The following is a 26,040-nucleotide window of genomic DNA, read 5'->3' on the forward strand; positions in this document are numbered from 1 at the left end:
AAGTTATAGCCCATATATAGTCTATATTTTCTGTTATTAAAAATCCCAACAATTATGACTTAATATGTTCTGAACAAAAACAAATCGACCACCTAAAAATGATATGCATATCCATTTAGTTTAGTTTCGTTCGTCAAAAACAAACTAGTTTGTATTTCATTTCTGAATGGAATATGTTTTAAGTGGGGCTTTTTTTATTATGTATTGGGCACACGTTATTAAAAAAACGTATCAAAGCCATAATAAAAATCATTGGCGTCAATTTCTAGACCGGAAGTGACTTCATCCAGCGCGTCAAGCCCGCCTCCGTCTTGATGACGTGCTTTTCGACCAATCGCCATCCTTTGTAGGCGGGACTACCGGTAAATGACGGCGGCCCCTTGCAATAAGAAAGCGTCGTTGCGCCATCGACGTATATAAGAAAATTCCGCCATAGTTTTTCTTTCTTTGTAATAATGTCCGCTGACAACGATAATAGGTAAGAAACTGTTTTACATGGATTCACCGGAGAAAAGTAGCGATAGGCTGCGCTCAAGTTTACATGTGTTTCGCCATACCTGAAATGTATTTTATAACCGCTTGCGGTCATGTTAGTGAGAAGAATGTAGAATAGTCTTACACCCGGGCCTACCGAGGCTAAACGTATTAGCATCTCGATGTCTATTCGTCGTCTTTTTCCCCTGAGTAAGCTAATTTCACGTTTTCGTGTTTAATTGTGTCGGCCGCCGTTTTATATATTACATTAATAAGAACTAAGCGCTTATAAAGCAATTAAGTATAACCGTTATGAATAAGATATTGTAGCTTTCGGTAACATGTGACTGCCTGCGGCCTCGCGGCAGCTATCTAGGCCTAATGTGTATTAATTGTTCAATCGAGTAAAACGCATCCAATTTACCCTGTTTAAGTAAGTTAAATAATCACAATTTACTCATCGGTGGTGTTTTGCGTGTATTCTGGACGACGTTAACACGTTATATTAAATCATGTCACATGGCCCTCAAGCTAACAATGCCGGTAAGAGCAAATGTGTGAAAGTGTGGAAAACGTTACAAAATTTTATAGGGATGCTGTTTTGTGCCAATAAATTTTGATATCCTGACTAATGCTGATAAAGCATAAAACCGTATGGGAGGGCGAGATGCGATATTTTATTTACGGTACAAATGCTAATAGCTTAAATGTGACGCGTTCACAACGGAATAATTATTATTGACGCATTGTCGTGAAATGAATAGTTGAATATTTAAACGGCTTTAACATAATTTACAGGCGCGACTTGTTTTGACGTTGACTGTTTCGGTGCCGTGTAACCACCATTTTGAATGGGAGTAACAAAAATGGCGGCCGCGGTTAATGAAACAACTGCCTTCCGATTCCGGGGCTGCATGCTTAGGACGAGGTTGGGCAAGGCTGGGTTATTATTTAGGGAGTTTTCGAGACGCGACGTAAACTGGGAACGTCTGGCGCTTCCTGGTTCTGTCACGTGTTCACATCTTCGGGCTTCTTACGATCGTCTTGTCGGCACATCAACGCGGAAAAAAAAGGGCTGGAAAATGTAAGACAAAACGAAGCCAAACCTGACTTGCAGTAATCAGCTTTGCAAACCCACTTAATGTTAAAGTACCAATGATTGTCACACACACACTAGGTGTGGTGAAAATTGTCCTCTGCATTTGACCCATCCCCTTGTTCACCCCCTGGGAGGTGAGGGGAGCAGTGGGCAGCAGCAGTGGCTGCGCCCGGGAATCATTTTTGGTGATTTAACCCTCAATTCCAACCCTTGATGCTGAGTGCCAAGCAGGGGGGGTAATGGGTTCCATTTTTATAGTCTTTGGTATGACTCGGCCGGGGTTTGAACTCACAACCTACCGGACACTCTAACCACTAGGCCACAGAGTAGGTGGTAAAACAAGTTGCCTCTATTTTGATGCTATTGTCATATGTCTGATGTATAACACCGAAAGATGTGCACTGCTGATCCAGAGATAATGAGCCAGCCAGACACGTGATCGCATGACATAGAGGTAGGAACCACAGATCCCTTCCTCAACAACAACAATAATGCAAATCAAGCAGACTTTGTGAGAGCCAACTATTACTTGGGGGAAACAATGTGCTATGGATCTTGGGATAAGAGCTGCAAATGTTAAAGTTCCAATGATTGTCACACATACACTAGGTGTGGTGAAATGTCCTCTGCATTTGTACCTATCCCTTGATCACCCCCTGGGAGGTGAGGGGAGCAGTGAGCAGCGGCGTGCTTATTTGGTGATTTAACCCCCAATTCCAACCCTTGATGCTGAGTGCCAAGCAGGGAGGTAATGGGTCCCATTTTTATAGTCTGCTATGACTCGGCCTGGGTTTGAACTCACAACCTACCGGACACTCTAACCACAAGGCCACTGAGTAGGTGGTAAAACAAGTTGCCTCTATTTTGATGCTATTATCATATATCTGATGTATAACACCGAAAGATGTACACGGCTTGCGAGTAAATAGATATGATCCAGAGATAATGAGCCACCCAGACACGTGATCGCACGACGTAGAGGAAGGAACCACAGATCCCTTCCCCACCAACAACAATGAAAATCATGCAGACTTTGTGAGAGCCAGCAATTACTTTGGGGAAAGACAATGTGCTAAGGATCTTGGGATAAAAGCTGCAAATAATGTCCAACAATTGTCTCACACACACACTAAGTGTGGTGAAATGTCCTCTGCATTTGTACCCATCCCCTTGATCACCCCCGGGGAGGTGAGGGGAGCAGTGAGCAGCGGCGTGCTCATTTGGTGATTTAACCCCCAATTCCAACCCTTGATGCTGAGTGCCAAGCAGGGAGGTAATGGCTCCCATTTTTATAGTCTTTGGTATGACTCGGCTGGGGTTTGAACTCAAAAGTCTCAGGGCAGACACTCCAACCACAAGGCCTGTGAGCTGGTGGCCGTATGGATGGGTGGATCTTTGTCAGTGCACAAGTACCGTATTTTCCGCACTATAAGGCGCACCGGATTATTAGCCGCACCTTCAATGAATGGCATATTTCATAACTTTGTCCACCAATAAGCCGCCCCGGACTATAAGCCGCGCCTACGCTGCGCTAAAGGGAATGTCAAAAAAACAGTCAGATAGGTCAGTCAAACTTTAATAATATATTAAAAACCAGCGTTCTAACAACTGTTCACTCCCAAAATGTACGCAAATGTGCAATCACAAACATAGTAAAATTCAAAATAGTGCAGAGCAATAGCAACATAATGTTGCTCGAACGTTAATGTCACAACACACAAAATAAACATAGCGCTCACTTTCTGAAGTTATTCTTCATTCGTAAATCCTTCGTCTTCGGTGTCCGAAGTGAAAAGTTGGGCAAATTTACGATCCACTGGCAGATGTTGGCGTCGTCTGGCGCTGCCTCCTCGTCTTAGTGAAGGTGTGTTCGCCTTCTGTCATCCATTGTTCCCACGCAGTTAGCAGTCTAGCTTCGAATGCCCTGTTGACACCAATATCTAGCGGCTGGAGGTCTTTTGTCAATCCACCCGGAATGACGGCGAGTATTGAATTAAGCGCGTAAGCGTGTCTCTCAATGTGGTGTTATGAGCTAGCAAATATAACTACACTACCCAGCATGCAACGATAGTTACGAGCATGCGCGGTAGCCCTGAGAAGCGTTGTTGTATGCTGGGAGTTAGAATGTGGTTATGAGCACGCTGTGAGTAAACGTTGAGAACTCAGTTAACACGCCTCGTCTGCATTATTTATAATTAGACAGACAACACACTTAATAGGAGCCATTTTGGGGTCTTTACATAAACACACAAATGGAAATGAAACGTCACATATCCCAGCATGCACCGCGCGCTTCTTCTACGGGGAAAAAAGATGGCGGCTGTTAACCGTAGTTGCGAGACCTAAACTTTATGAAAATGAATCTTAATATTTATCCATATATAAAGCGCACCGGGTTATAAGGCGCACTGTCAGCTTTTGAGAAAATTTGTGGTTTTTAGGTGCGCCTTATAGTGCGGAAAATACGGTACAACAAATTGTTTATTCCTTCTTTGAACTAATGAAAATGGACACATTTGTTAGCTAAATTCGAAGGACTTTTTTGAGTTGGGACCGCCTTTGCTCGCTGCCTTTGCTCGCTGCCAAGAAATCGGATTTTGAATTGGGACACACCTACTTGACATGCTTTAAAACTAAAAATGGATGGAGACTGTTTTAAACAAGTTTTTCCACCCACAGAGACAATGGCCCAGAGGGCATGGAGCCAGATGGCATCATTGAGGTAAGTTTCCACCAGCTTTTGTTTTTATTATGCTCGATGTCTAATTTCTATAAGACTGCAACAATTAGACGATAAAATTGGTCACCGACAGTTATATTTGTCACACAACAGTCATGACGTCAACACTCGTGTTTTTCCATGGGAAAGCGGCGTAAAAACATTGCCAGTGTAAACACTTCAGTGTGAGAACATTTCCTCCTATTCTTGTTAAAGACATGAATACCTTGCTCATCTTGCAAAGTGGGCCTTGACTTTCATGGCAGTACATCTGAGACACGCCAGCATTTAAAACCAAGGCATGACGTCTGGAGGGAGGATGCGGTCTCAACCTCTCTAGCTCGCTAACAAGTGTTAGAGAAAGTTGTGTGAAAAATAACTGTTATTTTAGCCTAAGTCAGCCAGGTGAACTTTGTCGACATCAATTAAAGTACCGTACTTTTTAAAGCAGAAAAAGGGACAATAATAAACGCGATTTAGGCGGTGGCATCATAAGATTTATCATACAGTCTAGTAAATAGCTAACATGATAAGGACTAATCAATAATACGATTCTAATCAATAGTCACTATACACATCTTTTTAAACATCATAAAATGTTGCTTTTCTGTTTGAAGAAGTTAGATTTGGTGTTTTGTTTTTTATTGTTGCTATTTTTTAATATTTAAGGTTAATTGTTTATTTTTTTTAGCACTAGCTTTGCACGATTTTGAGAGAACTTCATTTGGATTATTTTTTGCGATTTGATAACATTTCATAAAACTGCCAAAATGAGTAAAGGAATACATGTTACTTTTAGACTGTCAATCAGCATGTTATTGTCTTAAAGGGGAACTGCACTTTTTAGGAATTTTGCCGCACAGTCTATATGAAAGACATGACGGATGGATTTTTTCAATGCATTCTAAATATTAAATACCGTATTTTCCGCACCATAAGCCGCGCCTTCAATGAACGGCATATTTCAAAACTTTGTCCACCTATAAGCCGCCCCGTGTTATAAGCCGCATCTAACTGCGCTAAAGGGAATGTCAAAAAAACAGTCAGATAGGTCAGTCAAACATTAATAATATATTAAAAACCAGCGTTCTAACAACTGTTCACTCCCAAAATGTACGATAATGTGCAAATGTGCAATCACAAACATAGTAAAATTCAAAATAGTGCAGAGCAATAACATCAATAACTTAATGTTGCTCGAACGTTAATGTCACAACACACAAAATAAACATAACGCTCACTTTCTGAAGTTATTCTTCATTCATAAATCCCTCGAATTCTTCTCCTTCGGTGTCCGAATTAAAAAGTTGGGCGAATACGGGATCCAAAATGGCCGGCTCCGTCTCGTCGAAGTCATTGCCTTCCGGAAAGCTCGGACCACAGTTGTGACCGAAATATCCGCCCAGGCATTTACGATCCACTGGCAGATGTTGGCGTATGTCGTCCGGCGCTGTCTCCCTGTCTTAGTGAAGGTGTGTTTGCCTTCGGTCATCCATTGTTCCCACGCCGTTCGCAGTCGTGCTTTAAATGCCCTGTTGACACCAATATCGAGCGGTTTGAGTTCTTTGGTTAATCCACCCGGAATGACGGCGAGTGTTGTATTTGTGTGCTTCACTTGTTTTTTGACACCATCTGTGATGTGGGCGCGCATGGAGTCGTATATCAACATGGAACACACAAAGGAAATGAAACGTAATACCCGCGCGCTTCTTCTTCTACGGGGGCGGGTGGTTGCTTACCGTAGAAGAAGAAGCGCTTCCTCTTCTACGGGGGCGGGTGCTTACCTTGGCAGTTGCTTACCATAGAAGAAGAAGCGCTTCCTCTTCTACGGGGAAAAAAGATGGCGGCTGTTTACCGTAGTTGCGAGACCGAAACTTTATGAAAATAAATATTTATATTAATCCATATATAAGGCGCACCGGGTTATAAGCCGCACTGTCAGCTTTTGTGAAAATGTGTGGTTTTTAGGTGCGGCTTATAGTGCGGAAAATACGGTACATGCGATCAAAAGTTTGCTTGCGATGGAGCCTATGTGAGTTGTTCTATTCTGCCTGTAGAGCCCTTAAAACATCCAAACACCTCCATTAAGGTTTTATATACAGGATGTAAGTCAATATGTAATGTAGTGATGGGCACATTTATAATAACATTTAATTATGTATTTTGATACATTTTAAGCATACGTGGCGCATTAATTAAAAAAAAAAGGATCTCATTTGCTTTTTTGTTCACTGATTACTCACTGCAGACTTTGAAAGCCTACAAACATAATAGACATGTACTGTACAATATATGTTGTCATTAGAATGCCGACTGCTAGGATGTTCCTATATTCACATTTTAGATGAAAAATGTCTCAATCCTCGTGAAGAAACAGGGTGGGGGACGAGCACTAGCCACTTTTTAAACCGGGTGTTTGGTAGCATCGGTTTATCGTTAACAACCCTAACGCTAAGCCATACTGGACAAAATCGTTAATATAATAACCTTGTTTGATTTAACCCTCTTTTCTCGACATTGCAGAGCAACTGGCATGAGATTGTTGATGGTTTTGATGAGATGAGCCTGCGTGAGGATCTGCTCCGGGGAATTTATGCCTACGGTTTCGAGAAGCCTTCTGCCATCCAGCAGAGAGCCATTCTTCCTTGTATCAAGGGTGAGGCAAACACCTACATGCCAGTTCATACTTGCTCACCTACATGCCGGTTCATACTTGCTAACTATTGCTATCGTAGCCATTTAAAAAGAGGCATCATTGTAACATTTATGTAATAGAGGAAAATCATCACCATTCCCCTTTAATGGTGATTTGTAACCCAGGTTGGTGTAAGGCAATCGTGGTAGCACATAAAACTGAAACGTAACGTCCCCTAAAAGTTCAAACATTGACACAAAATAGCAACACTTTGACCACTGAAATTGTGGAATCAATCAATTTTGTATTTTTAGTTAAGGAAATCCGCGGCGATTGGGTAGTTGTTTTTGTTGTAGCTATACTAGTGTTGCGAGAGCAGTGATACTGTGTAGAGGTGATAAAGTCTGCGCAGAGGGTTGATAAAGCTCTTGTATGGCCTGACAAGGTTTCTTTTGCTTGTTACTGTGGCGCATGGATAGTTGGTTTACTGCATCCTTTTTAGATTTTAATGCGTCAGACATGGAAACATCATTGATGCATAATGGCCTAAAACCCACACTTTAATAAAGCACTCATAGAGCACATACCACCAAGCCCTAGACCGATTGGTGGTGTAGACACCCCGTCCGTCTGGCTTTGTCTTCTTCTTCAGCAGCAAAGCACATAGTCGATCAAAGTGTTGTACACTTTGTGGAGTACATTTAAGGGGTACCTTGCCTCTTGCTCCTAGTCAGTTGGGATCTGCTCCAGCCAAGTGTGGGGTATCTTGCTTTTGCTCTTCTTAGTACAGGGCTGCAGCTGTCAATCACAGGGTTTCCACGAGCTTGCCAATACACTTGTGGTGTTGATAATGCTATTATTGAAAAAAAGCCTGACAAAATGTTGTACACTTAAAACTAATGTTATTAGTAATTATTATTATTATTATGGCCCACTCTGTATTTGAGTTTGACACCCCTGATATAGATAAAAACAGTGATCATGTATGAGATATAGTCTTAAACAAAGGGCTGCTTGATTATTGACAAAATAATAGATTTTTTATCAATATTGAAATTAAGATTTAATAATTAGATTATTCATTTTGTTAAACGGTGTTGGGGTATGTGATAGTAATACCATCATGTAATTTGTAATGTCTAATAAAAAGGCTATAGATAAACGTTATCCAAATACTTTTTTTTTTGTTCATTAATAGTATCTGTGTCAGCTTTTTCTCCTTACATGATGCTGTTATCTCCATTTTGACAGAGGTATTTTTTAAGTAATGTACATTGACATGTACTAAATGTACAGTATGTACATGCTGTTTCGGGACAAATCTAGGAAGGGTTTGAGCAGAAATATTTATATAGGAATATTTTAACAAAATCCTATGTCACATGAATGTTTTTTAAAGTAATAACATTGTGGGAAAAAAAACACAAGTAATATAAAAAAAACCATGGTGTTTATATTATTTTTATATTTGTAGTTTTGTTCTGTGGTTCAATGCAGCAGTTTAGCCAACAAAAATAAAAGAGTGATACCTCTCACGTCGAATACACAATCTTTGTTGCTCACTTGACAACACAACGATTTGTTCAATTCGATGAGTTGACAAAACAGCTAGTATTTATGTTATTGGGACACTGACAAAGTTAGCAGTTAAAGAACGAGTGAAACAAACTAAAGACTTTATAAACAAGTTGTTACGTTCCCGACACATCGCCTTTTGCATGGTGTCTCAGTCACAGCAGCTAACGGAAAGACGCAATGTTGCACTTTCAAAATGAAACTGCAACATCAAATATTTTTGTCCTCCAGTATATACTTTGTGTGGGACAAATGTGTCTGTCTCCAACACTGTCCACACGTGTCTTCATCTAATAACAGCAGAGCGCTCTTAAACACACGCAGAGACTCCACGGAAGTAGAAACGAGTGAAACGAAGCAATGGGCTCTGTTTACTGGGAGGGAACATCTCCAGAGCAAAGTTCTCGAGCAAAGTCCATGTAGTTGCCGCCATTTTTCCCCCAGTCTAATGGTGCTAGTGCGCATGCGGCGGTGTCCCTTCTGTTTACATGAATTAAGCAGTGTTGCCTAAAATGAAAATGAAATTTTTCGGTAATTAAACATTTAAACTGTATTACGAACGTTTGTAATTTTACCACGGTTTATCATTATACTGTTACATCCTTATGGTACATTTTAAAGCAAGGTGGCTGCGGGTCTTTCAAGTAGGGGAAGCTCATTTTTAGCTCCTCTTAACATGAATATAGTCTCAAATAACCAGTGTAGGGCTGGGCGATAGGGATCAAAACTCATATCACAATATAGTTTGGCCCATTTACTAACCCATACATGGAAATACCCGTTGACGTAACTAAATCTCCACCATGCCTTGATTTTAAATTCACAAAAACGAGTTTAAGGTGGTGGAAAAAAACTTATTTTACTGACCAGTTCCTCCAACTTTGTTTATTCCGTGTTTAAGACGTGTGTGAACAACTGGAGCCCCACTCCCCTCTGTGCATGGAGGAGGAAGAAAGGACACACGGCTCAATCACAGTCCCATTTGGTTATGGTTTACATTTATTTCAAACATGCTATACAGATAGGTGAACATTTTACTCTGGTTTGGATGGATTTATTTTGAAAGCAAAATGCGATGAAAGAGTTGCAATCTGTGGGCTCCTTTTTTTTTTTTTTTTTTTTTTTTTTTTTTTTTTATTACCCCCAAAACTCACACAACCTATTTTTAGTTGCAAATGTGACTAAAATGCTTGCACTGTACAGTGCTGCTACTCTGTTCTCACATTAGGCCCTTTTCCTGGAGCTATGTAAAAGTGTGTGGTTTGTGTTTCAACCACATTTCACAGTTCAAAGTAGTTGATACAAATCAGGTTGATGGCGTCTCGAGGAATGGTTTAATATAAATCTACAGATACATGTAAAAAAACAGACAATATTAGATTGCAGTTCTTTTACTAACAAATAAGGAAATGGAAAGCAACAAAACGGTATGCTTTGGAAAATTAAAGTGTACCGAATTGTTCATAAAAAGTCAGGCTTTGTCTGCAATGTCCAACAGTCAGAAAGTTGTCCTGTGGGTAAATGATAAATTCATGAGGCGGTTTCTTTTGCTTAATTTTATATATTTGACATGTTTACCTTTTTTACTTTTTTTGACGTTAAGAATGAGGAAATACTACAAACATGTCACTTTTACAGAATGTGCTTTTTTATATTTAAAGATGAATGTGCCTTAGGGTGTTCTCATTTATCAGGTTATAGTTAGTCTCATGGCATTTAATTTATCAGTTGTCTTAGAAGATGTTTAGCCTCTCAGTATTTTTCGTCAGTTCATGTTTATAAACTGAGCTTGGACAGATCTAGTCCGAGCGCTTGGTGCCAAGGTCCTAACTGTCACGAATGACACAATGTGTCAGCTGACTAAGCGCCCTCTGGATTGAATGCCGCTACTCCAATCAGAGCAGGTGCAAGCAGTCAGCTGCGCCTGTTGTGGCTGGCAGCAGACTGATGTAGTGTAGACGCGCAACACCTTCTTTCATTGTAAATGATCAACTCAACGGGTAAAAAATGATAAGATGCAAAGACTTAAGTCAACATGATCATCATCTTTGTAGTTGGAGTTCCATGCAGCACTCTCAATTGGTTGACGACTCGATGCGCACCCTGAACTCCACTGTTTAAAAAAACAAAAAAACCCCACATTGTTCTATTTTATTTTATGCTTAATTAAATCTACCATGTTCACATTGGTTAAAGTTTGTAGTTATGTTACCTTGGATTGATGGATAGTGTCATTTTGATAATAGTTTAGTTTATATTGTAATTTGTAATATTTGAATGATAACTGTGTTGTGGCAGTTGTGGATGTCACCTTTTGTGGAGGTATGAGGAAACACTTGATTAATTTTTCCAAACACATTTTTATTGGTAAACTGCCAACAAGACAATACTAAACTGGAAGTGCTTAAAGTTTACTGGCTTTGTATGTACACTGAGAAAGTCTTAAATCCATAGTGTTTTTAATTGTGTTTTTGAAACGACCCAAAGTGTTTTGCCAAGAGGGTTATTTATAATGTGCTTGTTCTATTTTTGACCAAAGTGAAACAAAGAAAATAATTGGAAGTTGTCTTTATTTTTTAAGTTGTTATGCCGTGATTTTACCAGTCTGGCCCACGTGGGAATACATTTTCCTCCATGTGGCCCCTGAGCGTAACTGAGTGACACCCCTGCTCTAATATAGGGAGAAGCATAAAGGGATAAGCAGTAGAAAATGGATGGATGGATATCGCACAGGAAGGAAAGCTTACATTCTTTTGTGGTGTAAAAATTGTGTCCATCAACAAATGTTAACCATTGAATCAATTCGTTCATACATTATTGAATCTTATTGAATTGTTCATACACTAAATTCAATTGCATCAAATCGCTCTGTTTTATAGTTTTTGAATCGCTTCGTAACACATGTATCGAGATGCGAGGCGCATCGTCCATCACAAAGATATTTACATCCTTAATTCTAGCGCATTATTTAGTCTATATAATACATATTTGACCCCCCCCCCCCCCCCCCCCCCTCCCCTCTCCAATTAGGCAAAGCCCAGTATTACTTGCAGTCTTAGAGCAGTCGCCACTGCTGGATATCTACTGTATATCCCCAACAGGTCTCAAGATGAACCGCCTGTGGCATGTTCAAACAAGGTGGGTAAGGGAAGTCAGCAAGTCAGATCGGTAATTTTGGGACAACTGTTTGCTCTAAGGGCTGGGTCAGTTAAGCAGGCCGTAATCAAATCTGATTTTAAACATTGCTTGTTGACCTAGTTTGGCATCCCAAGTCGAGGGTGCCTTTTTGTCCATAAAACCTCATAGAATTAAACCTTTGTGTTGTGTTGCAGGTTATGATGTGATTGCTCAGGCCCAGTCTGGAACTGGAAAGACTGCCACCTTTGCCATTTCCATTCTCCAGCAGATCAACATGTCCCTGAAGGGCACCCAGGCTCTGGTATTGGCCCCTACCAGGGAGCTGGCTCAACAGGTAATCAAGAGAGAGTGTGTACACATTCCTCTAGATTGCCACAATATCATAATTACATTGTTTGCATATATTTTCTTTTAAAAAGGCAAACAAATTGTACATATATTTAAAAACAAACCTTAATTATTGTATTAACAGTATTAACTTTGGAACGCTCAATCTCTCAACAGCAACATCTCGATATTTTTAAATCTTCTTTAAAAAGACTTACCTGCGCTGGCTTTTAACACAAGCTGAGCTGGACATGTGTATTGACATGTTTATCTTTTTCTTTTTATCAATTTTTTAACTGTTTTATATAATTTATAATTTATTTTTTTATAGAATTGTTGTGCTTATTTTGATTATTTTTAATTTATCTTTCAGGCTAAATCTGTGCAGCACTTTGGGGCAGTAGTCTCTTTTAGAAATGTGCTATATAAATCTACCATGACCATATATATTTTTTTCTTACATCATATTGTTTTGCTCGGTTTGTCAGTTGTTGCTGCTTATTGTACTTTGTTGAGATGCATTTTCTTCTAGAGAAGTCTCCAATCCTTTTAGTCACCATGGAAGACCACTTGCACTAAATCTAGCATCTATTTCTGGTGTTTTTGTAGACTCTACTCGTGTTTCGAGATGCTTTACCTCTGTCGCTCCATGTCCGTGACAAAAAGCAATAGCTCCAGAGAGCCTGACGTCATAATTGCTTTGCGCTGCTGGTAGCCTTTCTCTCTTTTAAAAGCCGCTTCCGTCCTCTTTAAGTTTTGCAGATCGCTGTCTGCGGGTATATCTCGGATACATAAAAGTACGCCCACATTGCAGACGTGCTGCCTCCAATTCAGACAATCCCGTGCGTATTGCTTGCATCATCACAACATTCGGTTTAGGCAGCGCTGTTCCGGTGATCAAAGTATTTTTTTAATGGCCCAAATTTTACTGCATCACTAATCAATAGTGCACGAATAATAAACTCTATACAGTGGGTTCAGAAGGTATTCAAAACCTTTTACATTTTTCACTTTGTTTCATTACAGCCATTTGCCAAAATATCAAATTCAGCACCCTATCTTGACAGAAAAAAAGGGAAATGTAGATATTTTTGCTAATTTATTCAAAAAGGAAAACCGAAATATCTCATGGTCATAAGTATTCAGACCATTTCTCAGTATTGAGTAAAAGCACCCTTTGGAGCTAGTACAGCCATAAGTCTTTTTGGGAATGATGCAACAAGTTTTTCACACCTGGATTTGGGGATCTTCTGCCATTCTTCTTTGCAGATCCTTTCCAGTTCTGGTGAACATTGGTAGACAGCCATTTTCAGGTTTCTACAAAGATTTTCAATTGGGTTTAAGTTGGGGCTCAGACTGGGCCAGTCAAGAATGGGCACAGAGTTCTTTGAAGCCACTCTTGTGTTATTTTAGCTGTGTACTTGGGGTCATTGTCTTGTTGGAAGGTGAACCTTCAGCCCTGTCAGAGTTCCTGAGAAAAGGTTTTCTTCCAGGATATCTCTGTACTTGTCTGAATTCATCTTTCCTTTGGTTGGAACTAGTTGTCTTGTCCCTGCAGCTAAAAACATCCCATAGCATGATGCTGCCACCACCTTGTTTCACTGTTGGGATTGCAAATGCCCAATACAAAACAGTGCCTGTTTTTCTCCACACTTACCGCTTAGAATTAACACCAAAAAGTTCAATCTTGGTCTCAACAGACCAGAGAATCTTATGTCTCATGGTGTTCTCATGTGTTTTTTGGCAAACTCTATGCAGGCTTTCTTGCACTGAGAGTCTTTCATCGGGCCACTCTGCCATAAAGCCCCGACTGGTTGAGGGCTGTAGTGATGGTTGACTTTGTGGAACTTGCTCTCAACCTACTGCACAGTGATCTTTGGGTTCTTCTTTACCTCTCTCACCGGGGAAAGTCTATTCCAGGGTGAAGGAGAGGAGAGTTAGTCGAGCCTCGGATTCAGGAGGAGCAATGTGGTTTTCGTCCTGGTCGTGGAAGACGGGACCAGATTTATACCCTCGCTAGAGTACTGGAGTGGGCATGGGAATTTGTACAACCAGTCCACATGTATTTTGTGGATTTGGAAAAGGCCTTCAATCGTGTCCCTTACTGTGTACTGTGGGGGGTGCTCCAGGAGTACGGGGTCCAGGCTCTGTTGCTACGGGCCATACGGCCCCTGTACAAGCGGAGCAGGAGTCTGATTTGAATTGTCGGTAATAAGTCAGACATGTTCCCAGTGGACGTTGAACTCCGTCAGGGCAGCCCTTGGTCACCGGTTCTGTTCATTATCTTTATGGACAGACTTCCTAGGAGCAGTCAGGGTGTGGAGGGTTTCCAGTTTGGTGGCCAGATCACATCTCTGCTTTTTGCAGATAATGTGGTCCTGTTGGCTTCATCGGGCTGGGACCTTCACCTTTCGCTGGGGAGGTTTTCAGCCAAGTGTGAAGCTACTGGGATGAAGATCAGCACCTCCAAATCTGTCCGAAAAGGGTGGACTGCACCCCTCGGGTCAGGGGTGTAGTTCTGCCTCAAATGGGTGAGTTAAAATATCTCGGGGTCTTGTTCACAAGTGAGGGAAAAGTAGAACGTGAGATTGACAGACGGATTGGTGCGGCGTCTGCAGTGACTGCACCGGTCTGTTGTGGTGAAGGAGCTAAACCAGAAGGCAAAGCTCTCAATTTACAGGGCAGTCTACGTTCCTACCCTCACCTATGATCACAAGCTTTGGGTAACGACCGAAAGAACAAGGTCGCGGATACAAGCGGCAGAAATGAGTTTCCTCCGCAGGATGTCTGGTATCACCCTCAGAGATAGGGTGAGGAGCTCTGTCATCTGGGAGAGACTCCGATTAAAGCCGCTGCTCCTTCACGTGGAGAGGAGCCAGCTGAGATGACTCTGGCATCCACTACGGAAGCCTCCTGGACGCCTCCCCGGTGAGGTGTTTCGGGCATGTCCAGCCATTAAGAGACCTTGGGGCAGAGTTAAGACACATTGAAGGGACTATGTCTCACTGCTGGCCTGGGAATGCCTCGGTATCCCCCCCTATAGAACTAGACGAGGTTGCCGGGGACAGGGAAGTCTGGGCATCTCTGCTTAGACTGCATCCCCTGCGACCCAGATTGAACGCGTCATTTGCCACCTCAGTAGAATGCATGTTTTTACCTCTGGCACGGTCACTAAAGAAAAAATATGGGAGTTATGTATTCTATGAGAAATGCAATGTGCGCATGAATTTTCCAGCCTGGCGCTGGTTAGATCTAGCTTAACTGACTCCTCACGTGGACCAACAGACACTGTAATTGCCTGTGTCCGAGCTTGCTCTAGTGTAGTTGTGGCGTTTTGTGAAGTTTAGACTGTATTTTCACATACTTTGCTGAGTTCACAATTGTAAATACAATTGGATATGGTTTTAAGAATACAATTAAGCATACTGGTACTTTAAATGTTTACATTCCAATTACAATCTTGAAATATATGCGAAATACAAGTTTATTGCATTTGTAAGCATATACAAGCAATATGTATTTGTTCATAGGTGGTTAATTTGGTCGTAAAATTAATTAGCCCAGGCCTAGCTGTTGAAGGTTTCTGAAACCAGCTTTCTTAACTGTAAATATTGGCACAGATGTACTCAGCCACTGCCTTTTTGAGCTTTTTAGCATCTTTGGAATCATTTTGAGTACTTTGCATGCTGCTCAAAAACCTCTTGAGAGTGGGAGCACCGGGAGGAGTCACTTTCCCTGAACCTGCACCAGACATCTGTGGTTGAAAAAGGAAGTGATAGTACCGGTAATATGTTTTGTCATACTAGCAGCTAGGGGTGTATACTATCAAAACACACCTTGCACACCCACCTAATATCCTAAATGATTGTATTGATTCATGATATATTTGATATGATAAACAGTACCATGTGAAAAGTTTGTGCTGTGCCTACATAAATAAATATTACTTTCAGCGGAGTATAATTGTAATGATCTGTGGGATGTTTACAAGATGACATAAAATCATTGCATTTTTGACTTGTCTAAGAATTAAAAGCAGATGTTGATAAGACTTCCCTGTTGTGAGATAGTTAATGTGCCAAAACATTTTAACGTCTTTATTTATACCAATTACAGATAGTACAAATAAGAGTACCTACCGATGAATACTGGTATCGATACAATTCTAACGATGTACATCCCTACTAGCAGCGGCCCTAATTACCTTGTGGTACATCACTTAGAAAATATGTTTGATGCGACTGACCACATATGCCATAAGCTAAAAGTAGGTAAAAATAGAATAGATCGCTTTATGGACATTGTATTAAATGCTTCATGATTTATGGTTGCCAGGGGTGTAACGGTACACAAACATTTCGGTTCGGTACGTACCTCGGTTTAGAGGTCACGGTTGGTTTCATTTTCGGTACAGTAAGAAAACAACAAAATATAAATTTTTTGGTTATTTACCAAATTTGTAAACAATGGCATTATCCTTTTAACATTGGGAAAACTATAATATTTCTGCCCACGTTAATCAACATTAAACTGCCTCAAGTTGTTGCTCAGATTAAATAGAATGACAAAACTTTTCTTCTGCATATAAAAAGTGCAACATTAAACAGTTTCAAGTCAACTCATCATGCTTAATTTATTACAGCATTTGGGAAGCCTGTAGTTTATTTTTATTATGTAAATGTTATGTATGTATCAACATGTGATAGCAGGGACCATGCCATTCAAAACCAGGCTGCTCCATTACTATTGATTAATGTAACTATAGCTGAAAAAATATTACAATAGCAATAGGAGAGACTACATGCACACACACACGCACATGCAAACACACACCCCAAAATTAGCTAACGCTACGCTAAAAGCTAATTAGCCTTCACCTCAAGCCAGGACTGCGAGCGAGCTGAGCTGCAGTTTGTTTCTAGAAGGTCAACGGGCTCATAGTGATGTTACTAGTAGTTGACTGGGAGGTGTTTATTTTAATTTGGGGAGAGTACGAATGCCTTATACTCACTTGCTAAACACCTAGCTGCTCGACGCTGAAGCACTGACTACATGCGCCCTAAATACGCGCAGCTGATTGGCTGTTACCGCTTTGTGTGTACCAATCAGATGGTTGTGTGGGTGGGACAATGCTGGGTGCTGAGACAGAGGCAGAAGGAGCAAAGCAGCTTGTTAAGACTTTAGCTTAGAAACTCGTTCGGTAAAGCCCCATACCGAAACGGTTCAATACAAAATACGTACCGTTACACCCCTAGTAAATACTAAAAACAATACTGGGGCTTAAACTACTCAGAAGACATTTACCAGGTAAAACACATTGTTAAAAAGATAAGACACAAATTAAAAGAATTTGTACCAAAAGTTAGTCAATTTACTTGCATAAGTTCATGCTATGCGGGCAGTTTCAACTTCGCTAATATGCTAATTTATGGGTTAGGGCCAACCAGATATATGCGGCGCCTATGCATCTATGTGGGCATAATGGGAAGCTAGTATACTACATTCTTATCTGTCCGTTTTTAAACTCCTTGTGCAGGTCTGGATGCTTTATATGTTAATTCTGAAGGGTAAAGGGGTCATATTTTTCATATTTTGTGGTCTACATAACATGCAAGGCTGGTTCTTTGGTCAAAATTTTGCATTGATTATTTTACAATCTTCATGCCACTTTCTGGTCGTATTTTCAGCGTACACCGTTTTGTGGACACTTATTAACGTGCCTCCACTTTGACTGTTGTCTTCTCCCCTCAGCCATGTTGTAGTTTTTAGCACTTCCATATGGAGTCTGACATAGTTTAATGGCAACATTGTAGAATGCATGAACAAGTCGATCTGCCCCACAACAAGAGTATGGAGAAACAGGAGCTTATTGACCACAACGTCTGACTACCATGGTGAACTTGTGCAAAGCTCTTCGAGTAAAGCTTTACCATATATGAAGATATCTGTTGATATCACCAAAGGATTAATTTGGCCAAATTCCAAACTGTATGTCCGCCATGCCTCATGGTTTGATTGATAATTTTTGGGACTTGTGCAGAGCCAAAATACTCAAACAGGTACGAGAAGTTGGTTTTGCAAAACCGATCCCTTTTTAAAGCATCGCACGCTTCAATGTTTATAGCTTCACCTTTATCGTCAGTTTTGAAGCCCAAATACCTCCTTATTGCACTTTGTGCACCCTCATTATTGATCGGTAGACTTGCTGCCACTGCCATTCTCCCTTCTTTGTCTCCACACTGTTTTTTGCTTTTAAAGTATCTGTACTTTGTTAGTACCGGTATACTATACCAGTGTTTTTCAACCACTGTGCTGTGGGAGATTATCTAATTTCACCTATTTGGGTAAGAATATTTTTTGCAAACCAGTAATTAGTCTGAAAATTATGTGTTGTTGTTGAGTGTCGGTGCTGTCTAGAGCTCGGCAGAGTAACCGTGTAATACTCTTCCATATCAGTAGGTGGCAGCCAGTAGCTAATTGCTTTGTAGATGTCGGAAACAGCGGGAGGCAGGGTGCAGGTTAAAAAGGTGTCCCATTGCTTAAACCAAAAATAAACAAATGGTGAGTGCCCCTAAGAAAAGGCATTGAAGCTTAAGGAAGGCTACGCAGAACAAAACTAAAACTGAGCTGGCTACAAAGTAAACAAAAACAATGCTGGACAAAAGCAAAGACTTACTGTGGAGCAAAGACAATGTACATCCGAACATGACATGACAATCAACAATGTCCCCACAAAGAAGGATTAAAAACAACTTAAATACCGGTAGTCTTGATTGCTAAAACAAAGCAGGTGCGGGGAATAGCGCTCAAACGAAGACATGAAACTGCAACAGGAAAATACCCCAAAAAGAGAAAAAGCCACCTAAATAGGAGCGCAAGACAAGAACTAAAACACTACACACAGGAAAACAGCAAAAAACTCAAAATAAGTCAGGACGTGATGTGACAGGTGGTGACAGTACACCTACTTTGAGACAAGAGCTAAATTGATGCATGGTTGGTTATGGTTTAAAGTCATATCCAACAATTGCGACGACTTTTTACTGTCAACTGAGTTTTGTTTTTTAATGACTTCTGCTGGTGGTGTGCCTCCGGATTTTTCCAACGCAAAAAATGTGCCTTGGCTCAAAAAAAGGTTGAAAATCACTGTACTATACAACCCTAAGTACTACAAATCATAATCTGTTTCTCACTTAAAAGAAAAAAGTCACTTTGGATTGATCGTCGGCTATGGGAAAAATCTAATCAATACACTCGACTATGAAAATGTAGTCAAAGACAAACCTGTAAGAAACTTTGCATGTTACTTTTTGGGACCGCTTAAAGTGTACTATATAAATGTAATAGATCCAGCCTCATTAGGCAAAAAGCACTATTAGAACTGACTAAGCTTTTTAACCCGACTAAATCTGTCATCCAGATTCAGAAAGTGGTGTTGGCTCTAGGCGACTACATTGGCTCCAGCTGCTACGCCTGCATTGGAGGAACAAGCATTCGAAGCGAAGTCCAGAAGCTGCAGGCAGAGTCCCCCCACATTGTGGTGGGTACCCCAGGCCGAGTCTTTGACATGTTGACCCGCAAAAACCTCTGTAAGTATTCAAAGATTTAGCTTGGGTCTTAAAAGGCTTTTTTGAGTGTTTTCCCTAAAATAGTGCCCGCTCCTAAATATTTTACAGTTATCAGTACAGTACATGGTATCCAAATAGATAAGTGTTCATTCTAAGCAGCCTTACCTCAAGTGAATTTTTTGTAAACAAACTAAAGTCAACAATACATGTATGGCGAGGCATGTCTTTAACTCAGACAGAGCATTTGCACAGCTGATATAATAATATGCGCATTCGCAATGCCTTGATTTTAGTGAGGCGTACACAGTCTTAGTTATACTAGGGCTGGGGGATATAGCTAAAAACTATCACGATTTAAGTGTTCTTTTATGTCATTTATATTTTTTTGACCTATCAAAAATAAGGACCAGGAGAAAAATACAAATGTAAAGCTTTATTCAAAATGTAACCTTCCGCTGAGCTTTCATGGCAAAAATTAAATGTCAACACTAAACCATCAATATAAGCAGAAGTCTAAAATCACATTGAACACTTAACAATAACCTCTCAAAATTAAGGTGCAAAATAAGAAATATGTAAATAAATAAAAAATGCTTAAAGTGTAAAGAATAGAGAACCTAAAAACTCTTCTCTGCAGGTTTAGTGCTGGGCTGTGCTCAAAGGGGAGTATGGCTAAGGTGATGTGATCTTTGGTCTATATTTGGTTCGTTTGGGGTGGGGTTCCAACAAACTGTCATACTGTGACTGTTACCAGAGAGCGAAATAACTTCTCAACTTCCGGTTTCTTACTACAAAAGAAGAAAATGGGAACGTTGTATTGAACATGTTTTTTTTAATTCATTTTATGTATCTTTTGCAATATACTGTATATTGGTTAATTGCCCAGCCCTGAGTCCTAATTGGATAGTAGTGTTTATTTCAATTCTTATTTTTTTATCTGTTACTACTATTAGTTTCCACTATCGCACCTTAAGTTGGAGTCCATAATCTCGTTATATGCACATATAGTGTCAATAAAGTCTATTCTATTCTAAATGCAAAGGAATTAATAATTATCATAATTTATATAGGTTTGTTTTCCTTATTTTCGGTTTCAGCCAAACATTTGTCATTTCTGTGTTAATAATCATTGGTACTTAAATGTCCATATTTGTCAGTATTAAAAGTTACACTTTGTAAAACACTTTCACATGGACTGAATGAATGAGTTTTTTGTGTCTGTATATGTAAGCACAATGGGAAGCAGAGTTTAAACAGCTGAGCGAGATCCTAAATAACTTTAAACACTGCCTTTGCGCCATGGCATTGTTTTTTTGTTTGTTTTCCTTCCATGAGTGCATGTTACAGTAGTTTGAACTAGGAGAGCGGTTTATCCCTAGCTGATGTACAGCAGCTTTAAGAGTTAAAAACAAATGGAAATCCTATATGTCAACACGGGCCAATATTTGAAGAATGGGGGTTTGCTGTATCATGATGAAACTCATGCGTGTCAACTGACTCTGGAAGCGCCCTGCTGGGTTAGCGCTCTGGTGGGCGTTTTGCTCACCTGAGTTGCAAGCCTGAGCAGGGGCCCGGGGATGTGATCTTAGATCTCTTCTGAATACAGCACTCACCAGACAGGGTGATGACCTTCTGCCCCCTCCCCTGAAGAGTGTTTCTTCTGGCCTGCTATAAAACTAAAAAAAGAAACAAAACTTTTTCAGCTTCCAAACACATCAGGATGTTTGTGCTGGACGAGGCTGACGAAATGCTCAGTCGAGGCTTCAAAGACCAGATCTACGAGATCTTCCAAAAACTGCCGTCCAACACGCAGGTAACCTTTGGAAACAACCCGGAGCTTAAAAGTTAAGCTATAGTAAACTTGGTGGGTCATTTTTGTATGTGCGCTTTATTTTTGTCAAGGTTGTCCTACTTTCGGCCACCATGCCAGCCGACGTCTTAGAGGTCACAAAGAAGTTCATGCGTGAGCCCATTCGTATTCTTGTCAAGAAGGAAGAGCTGACCCTGGAGGGTATCCGCCAGTTCTACGTCAACGTGGAGAAAGAGGTTTGAACAATGGTAACTGGGACTTTTGTGATGAATATTTTGTCCTGACTCGTGGACACAATTCCAGGAGTGGAAGCTGGAAACGCTGTGCGATCTCTATGAAACCCTGACTATTACGCAAGCCGTCATCTTCATCAACACCAGGAGGAAAGTGGACTGGCTCACAGAAAAGATGCACTCAAAGGACTTCACCGTGTCTGCTATGGTAAAAAAAAACAAAAAACTCTTGAAGTGTGTTCAAACTAATCCGCATTAATGCTAACATTGCTCTTTTGGTTTTTTTTGGACAGCATGGTGATATGGACCAGAAAGAGAGAGACTTAATCATGAGGGAATTCCGTTCAGGCTCGAGTCGAGTCCTCATCACCACGGACCTTCTGGTACACACTTGTTTATTTTTTATTACCGTATTTTCCGCACCATAAGGCGCCCTGGGTTAAAAGCCGCGCCTTCAATGAACGGCATATTTCAAAACTTTGTCCACCTATAAGCCGCCCGGTGTTGTAAGCCGCATCTAACTGCGCTAAAGGAATGTCAAAAAAACAGTCAGATAGGTCAGTCAAACTTTAATAATATATTAAAAACCAGCGTTCTAACAACTCTGTTCACTCCCAAAATGTACGCAAATGTGCAATCACAAACATAGTAAAATTCAAAATAGTGCAGAGCAATAGCAACATAATGTTGCTCGAACGTTAATGTCACAACACACAAAATAAACATAGCGCTCACTTTCTGAAGTTATTCTTCATTCATAAATCCCTCGAATTATTCTCCTTCGTTGTCCGAATTGAAAAGTTGGGCGAATGTGAGATCCAAAATGTCGTCTGGCGCTGTCTCCGTCTCCCTGTCTTGGTGAACGTCACGTGTGTTCGCCTTCTGTCATCCATTGTTCCCACGCAGTTAGCAGTCTAGCTTCGAATGCCCTGTTGACACCAATATCTAGCGGCTGGAGGTCTTTTGTCAATCCACCCGGAATGACGGCGAGTATTGAATTAAGCGCGTAAGCGTGTCTCTTAATGTGATGTTATGAGCTAGCAAATATAACAACTACACTACCCAGCATGCAACGATGGTGACGAGCATGCGCGGTAGCCCTGAGAAGCGTTGTTGTATGCTGGGAGTTAGAATGTGGTTATGAGCACGCTGTGAGTAAACGTTGAGAACTCAGTTAACACGCCTCGTCTGCATTATTTATAATTAGACAGACAACACATTTAATAGGAGCCATTTTGGGGTCTTTACATAAACACACAAATGGAAATGAAACGTCACATATCCCAGCATGCACCGCGCGCTTCTTCTACGGGGAAAAAAGATGGCGGCTGTTTACCGAAGTTGCGAGACCGATACTTTATGAAAATGAATCTTAATATTTATCCATATATAAAGCGCACCGGGTTATAAGGCGCACTGTCAGCTTTTGAGAAAATTTGTGGTTTTTAGGTGCGCCTTATAGTGCGGAAAATACGGTAATCTTTTATGGTCTATCAATACCAAAGTGTGTTGTCGACTTTAAAAATGCCTCTTCTTGGATAAGACATTTTAATTCATAAATATTACTAATACCCTTTTCCCAAGCTGTGACGATAACTTCTTGTTTCTCAAGACCAATACTGATATATCTGTTCTTTAAATTTAGATGAAACTGTAGTTTGTGCACACTGTTGGTAAGGAAGACTCCAAGATGACAAAACCACACTTAGATTTGTCCTGACAAAAAATATCCAACAAAAATCAGACTGCTTTAGCCTTTGCTTGTGTCTGAGAAACGTCTTGCACTTTCAAACGGTGCGGTAATGCGGCTGGCTTTAGGGCATTTACTTTATCAGCAGCCATCGTCATAAGCTTTCAAAACAAAATAAGGATGACAGGCGGGAGATGTTTTTTCAAAGGAAGTGGTATTGAAACTAACACGTTAGTAGCTCTTATTTCTACCACGCAACCTTCCGATAGCTAACATTAGCATTATCACTCTGATTTGAGCATCAAAAGTCAGGAGTCCAGCAGGAACAGAGCCAAGGCAGCATCGGTCTGAAATTCCATGTCTTTGACCTCACGCTAGTGAGTAAAAGCCGTGGCAATGTTGATCCTCACTGCCTTTTTATCTGTAAGTTCTGTGTTTTTGTCTCCTCGGACAAAACTTTTCGTTGTTTTGGAGCTTCGGCCATGATAGCAGGCCTTTTTTTTTTTTTTTTTTTTCTGGCAGCACAGCGTTCTCATCAACTTCAGTCGTTTTAACGAATGGAGTGACGTATGCGGTAAAGCAAGTCGGCACATTTGTAGGTTTTTGTTTGGCAGGGTTCCTGCCTCCATCAATAGGCCCTTTACCACCAAAAGTTTAGGGACTTTTGGTTTCTGTAGAAGTGTGGTTTGTGTTTCACAGTTCAGGGTAGTTTATAGAAATCAGGCTGATGTATGGAGGAGTGGTTTAGTATATTTCTTCACTGATACTTGTAAATAAACTGACAATCAGGTCACAGTTTTTGACTATAACCTAAGTAATTGACATACAAAAGCTGAACTCACCTCACTAAGTATTAAGACTCATAACTACCAACACATGTGACTGGTTTCAATTATGTCAAGTAGTGCCACAGGTTAATGGCCTCACTACCTTGACACATTAATATATTCTAAAGGACGCCCAACCATATTAAAGGGGAGCTGCACTTATTTTTATTTTTTGAATTTTGCCTATGGTTCACAATCATTATGAAATATATAACAGATGGTTGTTTTTTTTAAGCATTCTAAATAAATGTCCGTTTACAGCGGAGCCAATGGGAGATCCTCTTCATTACACCCAATAAAATGACATTCAAAAAGCACTAACAATACTTAATTACATTCCCTGACTTATAAGAACCAAGTACCGTGTTTTTCGGATTAGAAGTCGCAGTTTTTTTTCATAGTTTGGCCAGGGGTGCGACTTATACTCTGGAACGATTTATGTGTGAAATTATCAACACATTACCGTAAAATATCAAATATTTATTATCTCATCCAACTGACTATGACTCTGACCTAAGCGACGTGCCGATAGAAGAAGAGGAGGCGGCGCATTGTCGACCTTTAGAGTTGGCAGAGTTGTTTAGAAGCGACACAGAGGAAGAAGATTTCATGGGATTTAGCGATTAGGAGTGACAGTTTGGTAAACGTATAGCATGTTATAGTTATTTGAATGACTCTTACCATAATGTTACGTTAACATACCAGGCACGTTCTCAGTTGGTTATTTATAACGTACACTTATTCAGCCTGTTCACTATTCTTTATTTTAAATTGCCTTTCAAATGTCTATTCTTGGTGTTGGATTTTATCAACAAAATTTCCTCAAAAAATGCGACTTATACTCTAGTGCGACTTATGTTTTTATCCTTCTTTATTATGCATTTTCGGCCGATGAGACTTGTACTCCGGAGCGATTTATAATCCGAAAAATACGGCATTAGTGATATTATTATTATTATTATTATAATTATTATAAGCGCTAACATAGACAAACTATAGCGGCTCTGTGATCACAAGCTTATGTGCCAAATGTTTACATGATCGACTGATGAGCTGCTTCCTGGTTGCCCTGCTCGTCAAACTTAATTGTAGATCGTAAATCATGCCTGTGTTTCTGCAGTTGAGTAATGAAGTCCAAGGTTCCCTCTCCTACCAACTATTGTGTTGGTTCAGGACTGAAAGTACTTTTGGTAGAGAATACACGATCTGCTCTCCACTGTGGCTCGGTCTCTGTCCAAGTTGCACAACTGTATGACAGATCACATTGTTGTATAACATAAAACATGGCCGAGCTAACGTCCCTACATCTGCTGTTTTGATTGGTAGGCTCGCGGTATTGATGTGCAGCAGGTATCGCTCGTCATCAACTACGACCTTCCGACCAACCGGGAGAACTACATCCACAGGTGAGTACCCCCTGAGCACCTTCTTTTGCCACACCAAAAATGGCCTCCAACTGGAGATGTTTGGATTCTCTCCCCATCACATCAGGATTGGCCGTGGTGGTCGTTTTGGTCGTAAGGGTGTCGCCATCAACATGGTGACCGAGGATGATAAACGCACACTGCGGGACATCGAGACCTTCTATAACACCACCATCGAGGAGATGCCCATGAATGTGGCCGATCTTATCTAAAAAAACAAAACAAAAAAAAACAGATTTATCGATTTGCCCCTTCATTTAAAAGAAAAACAAAACTCCGCTTGACCGTTTCCTTTCCCTGGGAAGGAAGCCTATATAAAGACGTTCCAATCCAATCAGATGTCCTGCTAATTTGCATACATGTTTTAACCTTGGTGGCTGTTGCATAATTAGAATACTACCATTGCAAGAAGTGGAAGCGCTGCATTGGACCACAGTGTTTAGATCTCTGTGTACTTAAAACAAAAAAAAAACATTGGGGGGGATTCAGAGTACACAATAAAAAACAACCTGTATAGTTAA

General features: G+C 40.5%; 1 protein-coding gene and 1 non-coding gene across 2 annotated transcripts; both read left to right on the plus strand.

The window, feature by feature from the left end:
- The first annotated feature begins 363 nt into the window (after positions 1–363).
- Positions 364–26,040, plus strand: LOC133606841 (eukaryotic initiation factor 4A-I-like). The gene is made up of 11 exons (XM_061961208.1): positions 364–478; positions 4,253–4,295; positions 6,816–6,948; positions 11,835–11,974; positions 19,388–19,556; positions 21,239–21,348; positions 21,438–21,581; positions 21,649–21,786; positions 21,872–21,961; positions 25,422–25,501; positions 25,587–26,040. The coding sequence occupies exons 1-11, from the start codon at positions 456–458 to the stop codon at positions 25,729–25,731; spliced, it is 1,215 nt and encodes a 404-aa protein (XP_061817192.1). The 5' UTR covers positions 364–455; the 3' UTR covers positions 25,732–26,040.
- On the plus strand, positions 21,000–21,140 carry LOC133607035 (small nucleolar RNA SNORD10). The gene has a single exon (XR_009815365.1). It is a non-coding gene; the product is annotated as a small nucleolar RNA SNORD10 (small nucleolar RNA).

This window comes from Nerophis lumbriciformis, linkage group LG05, assembly GCF_033978685.3.
Source record: "Nerophis lumbriciformis linkage group LG05, RoL_Nlum_v2.1, whole genome shotgun sequence".
Classification (NCBI taxonomy): Eukaryota; Metazoa; Chordata; class Actinopteri; order Syngnathiformes; family Syngnathidae; genus Nerophis; species Nerophis lumbriciformis.